The 13,343-nt window shown below is 43.7% G+C and overlaps 1 protein-coding gene across 1 annotated transcript in view; it reads right to left on the bottom strand.

Annotated features, from left to right (window-relative positions):
• Positions 1-1,055: 1,055 nt before the first annotated feature.
• Positions 1,056-13,343, bottom strand: part of LOC125917205 (integrin alpha-X-like) — a 34,150-nt gene continuing 21,862 nt past the window's right edge. The window contains exons 7-16 of the mRNA XM_049623456.1: positions 10,454-10,570; positions 10,286-10,365; positions 10,112-10,195; positions 8,082-8,160; positions 7,864-7,971; positions 7,663-7,746; positions 7,342-7,455; positions 7,077-7,178; positions 6,703-6,813; positions 1,056-4,977 (exon numbers count right to left, since the gene is read on the bottom strand). Of these exons, the coding sequence (XP_049479413.1) occupies positions 4,879-4,977; positions 6,703-6,813; positions 7,077-7,178; positions 7,342-7,455; positions 7,663-7,746; positions 7,864-7,971; positions 8,082-8,160; positions 10,112-10,195; positions 10,286-10,365; positions 10,454-10,570 (978 nt within the window). The 3' untranslated portion in view covers positions 1,056-4,878. The remainder of the gene's footprint in view (positions 4,978-6,702; positions 6,814-7,076; positions 7,179-7,341; positions 7,456-7,662; positions 7,747-7,863; positions 7,972-8,081; positions 8,161-10,111; positions 10,196-10,285; positions 10,366-10,453; positions 10,571-13,343) is intronic.

Genomic DNA, 13,343 nt, shown 5'->3' with positions numbered 1-13,343 from the left:
ACATTCAGGTCCTTTATCCATTTTGAGTTTGTTTTTGTGAATGGTGTAAGAAAGTGGTCTAGTTTCATCCTTCTGCATGTTGCTGTCCAGGAGACCTTCTTGACCATAATGATTTGTCCTCTGTATCCATCAAGGATGCTGAGGTGGGGCAGAAAACTCCTGAAAGTTACCATGTAACAAAATACATTTAGCTCCACTATAACTAGAGCCAACACTTTTTGTTTATTTCTGGGGAGCTATTGTAAGCTCAACATGAGGTCTCCAATTGCCTCCAATGGCTCTGACCTGGAGGCAGTCTTGTCCTGATTCCTATACCTGGAGAATAGGATGCATCAACCCTGAATATGACAATATTCTTGAGGCCTCTACTAGAGTAGACAGGGCTTCAAAGATGGTAGGGGACAGGTCTTAACTGGTGTCCAGGTTTTAAGGCACAGTATGCTGTTTCCTGAGGTTTCCAGTCTCTTTTCAGGTGTGGTCCTAGCAGCAGTGAGATCAAACCACATTTGTTTCTGGGTTATTTTTTGTCAGAGTCACTATGGTTATATTGGGATAGTCTTTTTGCTTTCTGAGTTCCCTCTCTGTCTTGGGTCTTTCCCATAAACTGTACCTGTTCCCAGGATTTGTCAGTTTTCCCCAGATCAGCAATAGATTGTCCAACATCATCAAAATATCTTGTCTTATGACTGGACTCTGCATGGATATCAGTGTCCCATACCAGGTGCACTGAGGGTGGACTGTGTTATCCTGGTTTTAGTTCCTGCAGTGAATGTCACCTAATCAGAGCTTTTAAAAACTGGTCAAAAACAGCCTGTCTCATTCCCAACTCCTTACGAATTTGTTGTAACTCCTCCATAGATCTATAGATTACCAGGATCCCACATGCCTAGGGAGATTCCCTTTCATTGGGCCAAGCCTCCCTGCAGGCTAGAATAATCCAATCTATAAGGGAATGAGTAACTTTAAACCCCTGAGCACCAGGCCAGCACTGCTGGAAGACTGTGTGTGTGTTGTCGTTGCTCATTTTCTCTGTCTCCTACCCGGTCAGAGAAATGCCATCACCCACCATATCCCATAGCTGCAGTAACCATGCCAGGATAGTTTCCCTGGTCTTTTCCTAAACTTAGCAGCTACACCAATAAGCTCAGGGGGAGTATATTCTCTCATCATGAATGTTTCCTGAACTGTGGGCTGCCCCACTGGCTGGGATTGCTGTTGCTCTGCTTTTGCTTTCCTGTGTATTAAGGATCAAACAGCACCAGGTGTTTCATTCATTTCACTGCTAATCACCATAAAATCGTCCTCCTCATTTTCCTCACTTTCCCAGGTATTCCACCTCTTTGTGTCCCAATCAGGCTTTGTCATAAGCACTTGGACCTTACTCCATTGCAGCTTGTCATCTCCTAGTTTGTAAAGAAGAATGCTAGGATCTCCAACTAATTATCCTGCTCTTGCATCCTGTCTTCCAGCCCTCAAAGCCAGCAGAGTAGTGGAAACCTGCCCATCTTTCTCTAACCTCAGCTCTTCTTCCAACTTTATAACACAAGTTTCAGCCTCTAGTTGGGTACTAATGGCCAGCCCACAGTAGAAGCCAGCCAACTACACAGCTGTGCATTTCTCTTCTCTGCTGCACTGCACTCTGCATGGTTCCTCAAACAAAAGTATCAGACCAGTCACCATTTAGGGAACATCCTTGTACTCATGCACTGGTCCACAAGCCTCTGACCTATGTCTCATCCCTCCCCACAAAAAGGTCACGAACAACTCCCAAGACCCATCTTTCAGTCTCTTGGCTGGCTAGCAAGTTGTTGGTTTGCAACCTCAGGTATTCCCAGAATGAAATTTGAAACCAGCCCCCATATGGAAAGCAGACAGAAAGAGGCAGGCTTTAGCAGGGTTAATAAGTGAGGGAAGTAAGAGGCCTGACTTGGGCAGCTTCAAGAAAAGTAGATCTTTACACTGGCCCACTAGAATCTTAAGTTTATATAGAGGCTTTAACTAGGTTCAGGTACATGTACCATCCAGATAGACTCAATAATGCATTGTTCTCTCAGGGCTGTGTCTTTCAAAATGGTTCCCACTTTGGAAATGGTAGGCAGAGTATACATTCCAAGGACAGGGCAGGGAGTGAGAAGCCTCTATATACCCAGAGCCAACCAATGGTCATGTCCTCTCGATGACCTCCTCCAACAAACCGCTCCTCTTGCTTTTAGGTGCTATTATCCAAGGACAAAATGCCTGGAACAATGGCAGTCATCTTGCAACAATGAGGGGCATGGTCTAAGACAAAAGCATCACAAGATGGCTGCATCTTAATGTCATTATCGAGGAACTGAATTAACCAATGACTATATCTGAACTTCATGTGGGAAGACTTTGGATTGTCCCCTGTTACTTATAGCCAAGAGCAACCTTCCAGCATAAACATTAACTTTATTGCTGCTTTTATAAGCTTCTTTGAAATTATGTGACTTGTACATACTTTTGCTGTAAGAGCAACTTTGATTTATGCCACTGTAGTTTTGCTGTCTTCTCTGTATTTAATGATAAAATTATTGCTTTGGGATGGGAAAGCAATATGTTGCAATCATTCTAAGAAGTCTCTGTTGCCTTGTCTGTGAGGTCATTATGTCATGTGTGAAAATGACACAAAAGCTTTGATAGCTTCAAGCCATCTAACAAAGTTTCATAATGGACAACACCCTAGGATAAAAAAGATATGTGATCCAATAAAATACAGTTTCAATGGTATAATATATTCTAGATATATTTAAATTTTGCTCAGAACCACTCATCCCACCATTTACACATCCCGATACTAAATGTGCACTGGAACCTCATTGATTTTGATGATATTATTCTAAGTTGAAGCAATTTACTTTTTTTTTGGAACCTCAACTTTTATGCTTCAAAGAAAAAATTTTAAGCCATTGATCCATTTTTATGATTTGGGGATATAACACAACACAACGGCAACCCTGAAAAATGTTAATAAAATTAATGTAAGCAATAATATGCACAGAAAATATGTGAAAATAACACCTGTTGCCTTCATTTTATTTTTAAAAATTTTTTAAACATTTATTTATTTTTTGAGAGACAGAGAGAGGCAGAGCATGAGCAGGGGAGGGGGAGAGAGAGACACACACACACACACAGAATCCTAAGCAGCCTCCAGGCTCTGAGCTGTTTGTTAGCACAGAGCCCGACACAGGGCTCGAACTCACGAACTGTGAGACCGTGACCTGAGCTGAAGTCGGAAGCTCAACTGACTGAGCGACCCCGGCGCCCCTGTTGCCTTCATTTTAGACAAGAGATTGCTGCAGTCCTTAGAGTCTAGGAACACCTTTAGGAACATAATTACTTAAGTATATGGCAGGATTTCCATGGAAGTCTATTCATGGAAAGGATTTCTATGAAGGGTTATTTTCCGGCTTCCCCTAAATCACTCATCAACTGCTTCACCCTTCTGTGTTTCTAATGCAACCATACACATGGCCCAAACACCTAAGGGGTGGCAGCAGCAGTGGGATCTCTCCAGGCAAGGAATGGCCTGCTATGTGTTGACCCCCAGCTCAGTGCCATGCACCACTTTGTGCTTTATGCTAAGATTGGTGGCATAATAGTAAGAATGGCCTTATTTGGGGCAGCAGGTCTCTGATATAAGACTTCAAAGTGCTCTCCAATCACTTACCATATGCAAACAATGTCCCCTTCACTACATCCTAGGATTTGTAAGAAACACCTGTGTGTTGATCCACTCTAATGACCTTTCCAGGTAAGCCCCTTCTTCATGCCCCTGTCACAGCCCCATCAGCCTCCCATCAGTGACAGCTTTGAGAATCGAGTGAGTAGATGAAGAAGTCAGGTTATCCAACATAAGAACATTAATAATCCTCACTCTATTTAACTTACTTGTCCTGGCCTCAGGCTTCAGGGCTGGCAGGTGTCCACCATGGTTAGGGGACACCATGGACTGACCACTATACATGACTCACATCCCTAAAAGGCCTTAATTTTATACCTTTGACATATTTTCCAATGAAGGTGCATGCATTGTTTTTGTGCAATGTGTTAAATTGTTAATGCAAACTTTAAAATACACAATTTTTAGAATAATGCTTTAGCGTTTCTTCATTCGCTATATTTGGAACCTAAAAAAAATGGAAGTATCCTGGGCATCTTGATCTCTTGAGAGATGCTGGAGCTAGTTGAGCCAGAGTGACATTGGGGCAATACCCCTGCTGGGGTTCTACTTCTCCCTCCAAGCCAGCAATGCTGACAAAGGCTGGAAGCCATGTTTACAAATTTCAATGTGTAGACATTTTATTCCCAATTCAGTTTCAAAATGCGGGCTGAAATTTCTGAGACAAAAAGCTGCTTTGACAGTATTTACTAGGAATGAGGATGATAGGAAGGCACAAAGCAACTCATGGTGTGTACATCAAAGCCCACCTTCTGGAAATTCAACTGGATTCCTAACTTCAAGTTGGAGAGTTCAGGAGTTATCCTATGTTAATAGGGAGCCACCAAAGATAGATGAGGATTGTGGCTTGTTTAGTATTGTATTTTAGAAAGATCATTGGTAGCTAGTGAAGAGAGACTGGAGCCTGAGGCTATTGTTCATGTACTTCTAGGTAAAAATCAAGGGCATGGTGAAAATCCTGTTCTGGGGTTTCCAGTTGCAGACTTGACAAAACAAATAGCCCTTCCCTGGCAAGAACTTTCAGTGAACACAATGCATCCTCCCAAAGGGAGAAAGCTGGCCTCCCTCACATGGAGCATTTCTCTCCCTGCTGGCCTAACTTAGCTGAGAGTAAGAGGGCCAGGAAACCTCTCAGAAGAGAACAGGTTCAAGGGAGAATAGGAGGTAATTTCTTATTGGGAAGCTTGAGGGTCTGGTGTCCCATTTTCTGGGATAGTCTGTCCATTTGCTTCCTCCATCATTTCCTTATACTGACGTTTGAAGAAGCCAACCTGTGGAGAGGAAGGAAAAGAGAATTAGGAAATCCAGTGGAAGAGAGGAAAAGAGATGATTGAGGAGGGAGAGGGATCACCATTGCTGGAGCCCCTACTATGTTCCAGCACTACACTAGAAACATTAGACACACTGTGTCATTTAGCCTTTACCAAAATTCTGTGAGTTGGATGAAATCACCTTCAGAATGAGAAGTCAAGACCCAGCATGGACCAGTCACTGCCTACAGTCACAGAAAGAATCAGTGGTAGTGTCAGCACCCAATCCAGTGCTGTGCTTTATTTTATAATTTGCTGTGAAGAGAAACATGTAGTGATAAAGAGGAGAGTGGAAAAGACAAGGAGAGCAATTAAAGGCAGTCTGACTAGAATTAACAACACAAGAAACAACAGATGTTAGCAACAATGCAGAGAAAGGGAAGCCATCCTAAACTGTTGGTGGGAGTGCAAACTGGTTCAGCCACTCTGGAAAACAGTATGGAGGTTACCCAAAATTTAAAAAAAAAACACACAACTACCCTCTAATCCAGCAATTGTGCTACTAGGTACTCAAGGATACAAAATACAGATTCAAGGGGCGCCTGGGTGGCTCAGTCAGTGAAGCATCTGACTCTTGACTTCGGCTCAGGTCATGATCTCACGGTTCATGAATTTGAGCCCCACATCGGGCTCCATGATGACAGCGTGGAGCCTGCTTGGGAGTCTGTCTTTCCTTCTCTCTCTCTCTCTCTCTCTCTGCCTCTTTCTGCTCTCTCTCTCTCTCTCTCTCTCTCAAAATAAATAAAAAACTTTAAAAAATTAAAATTGAAAGAAAAAACAAAAAGACAAAAAACAAAGGGATACATGCACCCCAATGTTTACAGCAGCATTATCACTAATAGTCAACTATGGAAAGAGCCCAACTGTCCATAGGCTGGTGAATGGATAAAGAAGATTGTAGATATCAAAAGAAATGAAATCTTGCCATTTGCAATGACAAGATGGAGCTAGAGTATATTAATCTAAGAGAAATAAGTCAGCCAGAGAAAGACAAATATCATATGATTTCACTCATATGTGGATTTAGGAAACAAAACAGATAAACATACGAGAAAGGAAAAAAAGGAGAGGGAAGAAAACTATAAGAGACTCAACAATAGAGAACAAACTGAGGGTTGTTGAAGGGTAGGTGAGTGGGAGGTGGGATAAATGGTGATGGGCATTAAGGGGAGGAATTATGATGAGCGCTGGGTATTATATGAAAGTGGTGAATTACTAAATTCTACTCCTGAAACCAATACTACACCATACATCAACTAACCTGAATTTAAATAAAAATTTGGAAGAAAAACACATAAGGAGGCCTGAGAATCAGACAGGAAGGCATGAGGGAGTGTTGGGGACTGGTGATGTCATATGTGGGAGGGGATCTCTCATATGCAGTGCGTTAGCAAGAATGTGTATCTATATCCAAGGTGAGTTCTTCCCTACACTGCAGAAAGAATGGGATCAAAAACTGATGGCTCAGTTAAGCGTCTGACTTCGGCTTAAGTCATGATCCCACAGTTCATGGGTTATAGCCCGCGCAGGGCTCTGTACTAACAGCTCAGAGCCTGGAGCCTACTTCGGATTCTGTGTCTCCCTCTCTCTCTGCCCCTCCCCTGTCTCTGTCTCTCAAAAATAAATAAAAATGTTAAAATAAAAAAAAAAACCTGGTAGTGTCAAGAGCAGGATGAAAATACTCACCTTATACAGAATGACTGTGATGAGAGCCAGCAGCAGCAGTCCTCCCAAAGAGCTGCCCACAATAATGGGGACAGGGTTGTAGACCTCATACTTCTCCAGTACCATCTCCATCTGGAGTGGAGGTGACCTCATCAGAAAGTATCAGAACTCTTGCTGTCCCAGACTCTTCCCAGGTTCCCCAACCTTTAACTCTCTCCCCTCCTTCCTTTACTCCAAGGGGTGACAAAGAGAAAAATTCATAGGCTTGGGGACACCTCTCCTGCTGAGGGACCTTCATCCTTCCTGCCTCCAGGCTTTTGAGCCTCACAGCACCACATATTTTGCAGTAGGAGCCCTCTTACCAGCCTGGCCACTGCCTACCACACAGTCACTACCTGAGCTCTCAAGAATGCCTCCTGTCCTGGAAGCTGGGCATACACAGATGTGTTGAACATGATTTCAGCCACACTCACAATCAATACCTTCTTCTGCAATGTCTACAAAACAGAGGGGGCACAGATGAGGAACTAGCACTGGGAAAGGCACAGAGTTCAAGAAATGTCCTGGCTGGAGGATGGACACAGACATCATCTGGTGGCACCTGAATCCTGTGGTGGGGCGGTGGGGGGGTGGGTGGACTCTGCTGTTGGGCCTACACACCTGGCTGACCCAGCCAAAGCTGAGGTTGCCCTTTAGGATGAAGTCAAGTTCCTCCTGGACGCCAAAGGAAGGCAGGTCACAGTGGAACCTCAGGCAGTCAGCAATTGAGCAGTTCTAGGGACAGAGAAGTAGCATTAGGCCAGAGAAAGGTGGTTTTGAAGGCAGATGACAGCATAAAACTGATTGATGTGAGAGGAGCAGTCACAATTGAATTCAAGAGGGCTGTTCAGTAGACAGCCATCTGAATGTAATACAGGTTCTTGAATTAAACTCTTCTGGCGTGTGGTTTGAAGTGGAAATGGCCCAGAGCCCTCCTTTTACCAGCACGGGATTCTTCTGAATGTGGGTCAGGAAGTCAGACTCTATGGGCACCATTCTCTCTGAAGAACACTGAATGGAGGGGTTCTAGGAAAAAACACAGAGAACAAGCATCTAAGGGGGTTGGGCATCAGGAATTCATGAGGGACAGAGAGATCCAAGTAAAGGGCATTAGCTGGGGAGCTGTACACAGTCCTTGAGTACCTGGGGGTGGAAAACCTCTAACTCTGTCCACACAGGCACCCCATTCAGCTCCACAGGCACAGAGAAGTTGATGCTGACAGGCAGGTCCCTCTGTCCCAGATTGTTCACCTGCACAGAGGGCAGTGAGAGCAAAGACCATGCCAAATGCCATATCCCTCCCTAATTGCTGGCTGCTAGCCCCCTGCCACAGCCCATGCTCTTGAGTCAGTATCACTTGCCTGGTATCTATGCTGAGCCTGGCTGCTTTCCTCCCAGTCCAAGGCTGAGAAGTTGAGGTACTTGGTGGACTGTTCATGGCTGGGGAGAAAAGAGGCACAGATGGATTTGAAGTTCCTTGAGGGACTCCTAAAGAGGCTCAAGTTAGCATCATGACAGGATAGGTAGCCAGTGGGGCCTTGGGGTGGCCTTCAATGAATTCTGTGACTGATCTGAGGTAATGGGAGGATTTAGGGAGCAGGGCTGGGCTTCAAGCTGGGTGCAAGCTTCTTGCAGAAGCTGTCAATGGAGTAAACTGCCAAGGAGGCTGGCAGAGAGCACCGTGAAAGGGACCCAGAGCTATGCCATTGACTCACTAGAGAGCAGGGGCCAAACCATCCCTCTTTGTGTCTCTGTTTTCCTTTCAGGCCTTCATGGGCACAGAGGATACAGGATATGCATGTGAGACCCAGCAAAGTTTTGGGGAGACTTGGACTTATACTATTGGTAAATGTTTACTGGACACTACCACTGTCTGGCCTCCCACAGACCTTCCTTCCTCTCCTGTTTCCTTGGCTTTTCTTGGTCCTGGGACTTAGAGGTGAGGGAAGGCCTAACAGTACTCTTTACTGGATCTCAGCGTAACAATTCCTCCTGAGCCCTACCCAAGCCCATGTGTGGAGACCCAGTGGCCAGCCTGGCTCCTCACACAGGTGGGTGGGCTCACCTCTGGCCCTTCTTGCTCCACTTCTTGGGTACCTGTCCTTTGCCCACACAGTCCTAATTCTAGACCACTTCCACTCTAAACTCTCATCCCTCCTCTGTGAGGAGCTTCCCCAAAATGCCCCAGCCTCATCCTGTGGGCCTCTCTGAATGCTCCCACCCACAGAGTCAAATCAGCTGAGTACAGCTGAACTGTAGGGCCAAATATGCCTAGATATGCCCTGCCCATGGGTTTCCAGTACACACTCCAGCAAACAAGCTCAGAGCATGCACCTGGCTGGGCTGCTGAGACCTCCCAATGTGGAGATGTGAATTAGAATGTGACACTGGGCAGGAGGAGGGTGTCCAATGAGGCACAAGGGCAGAACTAGCACAGGGAAAGGTACCCAGGCTAAGCCACACAGACTTGTTGCATATCATGGATGTATACATCCCACAAGGGCAGGAGATTGTGTCTAGTTTTGATTATACAATACAGACTCAATAAATTTTTGTTGAATTTCAAATGAATTTATGGAAAGCAGCCAGAGCACTGTGCTTAGAACACAGGAAATGCTAGGAAGCTATTTACTGAAAGAAGGTGTCTGCTCCAACACATGACTTGACTCCTGAGTTTTAAACACCTCATCTATTACCCTTCCTGGAGCAGCATTTTAAGCTTTTTTTCTTTTATCTAACTTCTCCCTGAAATTTGACCTCTACAGCAAGCAGGTCATTTGTCTCTATACCTCCCAAAAGGGACTGGGAAGAGGAGGAGTAGCAGGTCTAACGCCCTGCAGGTGTAAATCTCTTCCTTTCAATGAAGAATTGTCTCACCCAAATGTCAATGACTCCTTTGAGAACCACTGCTGGCTAATCCCAATGCCATGGACTCTCACATTTAGCAGAGGCCTCCCCTGACAGAAGGCTCTAGCTGCTCTTGGAAACTCAGCCTCAGAGTACAGAACCATGGAGAGGTCCTTGATGAGATTCTGTCTTGGATCAGAGTAACCTCACTTCCAAATAAAGCTGTAGGAATCTTGAGACATGGAAATGTCTCATATTTCTCAGGAAACCCAGGAAAATCTTGGTGTTTCTAAAAAAGCCTTCTGAGAACTGTAACCTCTATTAAATGTATAACAATAATAATATTACAATTATTATTATCATAGCTATCCCGCAATAAACACTCGATATTTAATTAGTAAGTGCTAGCAGTATCATCTACCAATTGAAAAGGTGGTGATAAAACCTGAATGTTCCAGATGTTGAAATGCTGCAGGGGATAAAATCCTTTCCTAGCCCCATCAGAGTGATAGAGAAGAACGCTTTTGAGCTGGTGGTATGGTACCTGCTGATCACAGTGTAGATGGCATACTTCACCATGAGCTCCATCTGAAAGGTGGTCTTGCTGGTCCTGGGAGTAGTATTTTCACTGGAGAAAGAGGAGGAGCCTAATTGGCAAGGACCCCAGAGGAGGAGGCTAGGGGCAAGGAGGCACTGCCCCCGGCCTGGCCCAGCTCACCTGCTCACATTAGCTGTCAGAAGCAACCTATCACCCAGTATGGCCTTGGGGGAGACGTCAAAGGTGACCATGAAGGTCATCTGAGGAAGAGGCAAGAATGAGGGAGTCACCAAGAAATGAGACAGGGTAGGGGCAGGTAAGCAGTGGGTGGGCAGAAGCAAGGCTGACCTTAGCACCCTCACGGAAGATGAGGTGGTTGATGCTGCAACGGGTGCTCTGAGTACTCTGGCCCTGGGCTGGGGTGCCATCACAGGTCAGGCTTGGGGAGTGTGCCTGCAGCTGGTTCTAGGCAAGGGCAAGTAAAGAAAAGGCAGGTGAGCATTGTTTAATATTCTAAAGAGACTCCATGAAGTAGTGAGTTTCCTGGTATGTATCTTAAGGTTATGTTTTTTAAAATATCTTCAGACACTGTCTGGTCAAATTTCTTCCTAATGTAGAAATGCCAGATTTATTAGAGTTTACCCTCTTTATTTTTTGTTCTTTTAAAAGAGCTTTTTATTATGGAAATTTTCAAACATACTCAAAAGTAGAAAGACAGACTAGATAAGTCAACCCTCTTTGTTTCCATCACTCAATTTAAATTTCTACTCTTGTTTTATTCAGCTGCTTGACAATTTTTTCTGAATAATTTAAAGCACATTCTGGATATCACATCATTGTATCCAGAAACACTTCAGTGTATGCCACTAACAGATAAGGGTATTTTTTAACATAACCACAAGACTTAAGAAATCACACTCAATAAAATAACTCCTTAATACTAGCTAATATCCAGGTCATGTTCAGTCTTCACATTTTCTCCAATAATGTTATTTTGCAGCTCATTTTTATTTATTTTTTACAGCTATTTTTAAAATCAATATCCAACGAAGGTTCACATATTGCATTTGGTTGACACATCTAGTAGTACATTCAATGATAGGGTGCTCAACCCTCACACAGCCAGAATTTGCCATTCCTAGTGCATTCCTTCATACATAAATCAAAATATGCTCCCATTGGGAATATCACTAGCCTAAGAGAGACATCGGAGACCAACCAATGAAATGGAAAGTATAGACCTAAGTTTAGATGTTTGTTCAAATAAACCAGCTGTAAAAAAGATATTTTTGAGACAATTAAGGAAATTAGACTATGGTCTAAATACAAAGGAATCATTCATTTTGTTGGATGTGATCATGAGATTGGGGTCATGTAAGATGTGTGGGAGGAATGCAATGACATGTTGTCTGGGACTTGTTTTAAAATACATCAGCAAAGGGAAAAAACCCAGATGAAATAAATGTGGTCAAATGTTAATAATTGTTGAATTTGGGGGGCGCCTGGGTGGCGCAGTCGGTTAAGCGTCCGACTTCAGCCAGGTCACGATCTCGCGGTCCGTGAGTTCGAGCCCCGCGTCAGGCTCTGGGCTGATGGCTCGGAGCCTGGAGCCTGTTTCCGATTCTGTGTCTCCCTCTCTCTCTGCCCCTCCCCCGTTCATGCTCTGTCTCTCTCTGTCCCAAAAAAAAAAAAAAAAATTGTTGAATTTGGATGATAAATTGTGGGGAGGTTTGTTGAACTACGTCCTATTTTTGTAAATGTTTAACATTTCATAATAAAATTTTCATTAAACAACCTGTTTCTCTTTGACTCCCTGTTGTCCTAGTTCTATCTTCTAGAATAGAGATTGCCAAATGACAGCTCACCATCAATTTTTATAAATAATTTTTTATTGGAAAACAGCTATGCTCATTCATATACATACTTTCATTGTCAATGGCTACTTTCATTCTACAACAGCAGAGGTGAATAGATGTGACAGACACTGTGTGACCCACAAAGCTGAAATATTTATCATCTAGTCCTTCATAGAAAAAGTGAAATCAGTAACCAAATGGTTAACAAGACTAATATGTGCAACTACAACTTTTTACCCAAATTTGCTTGTTCTCAGAATGTGGCCTACCACCACATTTCTGTAGAAACAGTCTTGCCTAAAACCATGATAACAAAACACTTGATTTAGGTGTTTTGCAGAGACTCAGGCCTCATCAAGAAACTGGCCAGAACTGATCAGGACCACTGACTGCCTCTTTGACCATGCACAAATGCACAAGGGGTGAACTTTTGGCATAGAAGGGCCTAAAACTCCACTCTTGAATCATGCTAAGAAAACCATCTTCTGGTAATACGTAACATGCATGACAGCTTATGCAAAAGCTTCTCACGGTGCAGATAACAAAATGACCGCAATCCTCCCCTACTTATTAACTTCCTTTATCTGATTCTAAAGTCATATCACTCTTCTCCCCTATAACCAGACCTTGTTTTATTTGCCTTTAAATATCCCTGACTCTCCCTTTCCTTATGCAATGTCTCAATGATTGGCTTTACTGCACATTGAGGGTATGGACTTGGATTTGGTTACAAATTTGGCAAACCAGCCAGGAACTCTGCCTATGATTTGTCTACTCTCCAGCCAGTAAAAGTAACAGGAGGTTGGTGATAAGTCCAAGGAGTGTCCTAGGCTCTTTTGTTCTCGAGACCATCCCAGGGGCACCACCCCAACTTGGCACCACTGACTTTCTATGTTTAATTTAACTCTGTGGCAAGGAAACATCTTTTGGTTTGGACAGACATCTTTTCAAGAGTATTTTGGTATGATAGCATGTGAGCTTATTTCTTATTCTCATTCAGTTGCCTCAAAATAGGTAGGGGCATTTGGTTTGGTTCTCTTAGCCTCCTTTTCTTGCTTAACTAAGAAAAGTTTCCTAGGGTGCTAAGTGAAATAAGTCAGTCAGAGAAAGACAATACCATATGATTTAACTCATATGTGGTACTTAAGGAACAAAACAGATGAACACAGGGGAAGGGAAGGAAAAATAAAATAAGATAAAGACAGAGGGGGAGGCAAACCATAAGAGACTCTTAAGTAATAGAGAACAAACTGAGGGTTGCTGGAGGGGAAGTAGATGGGGGGGATGGGATAAATGGGTAATGGGAATTAAGGAGGGCACTTGTTGGAATGAGCACAGGGTGCTATATGTAAGTGATGAATCACTAAATTCTACTCTTGAAA

This window comes from Panthera uncia, unplaced genomic scaffold, assembly GCF_023721935.1.
Source record: "Panthera uncia isolate 11264 unplaced genomic scaffold, Puncia_PCG_1.0 HiC_scaffold_1581, whole genome shotgun sequence".
In the NCBI taxonomy this organism is placed as follows: Eukaryota; Metazoa; Chordata; class Mammalia; order Carnivora; family Felidae; genus Panthera; species Panthera uncia.
Note: the sequence above shows the minus strand (reverse complement) of the source record. Positions and strands in the feature narration are given on the sequence as shown.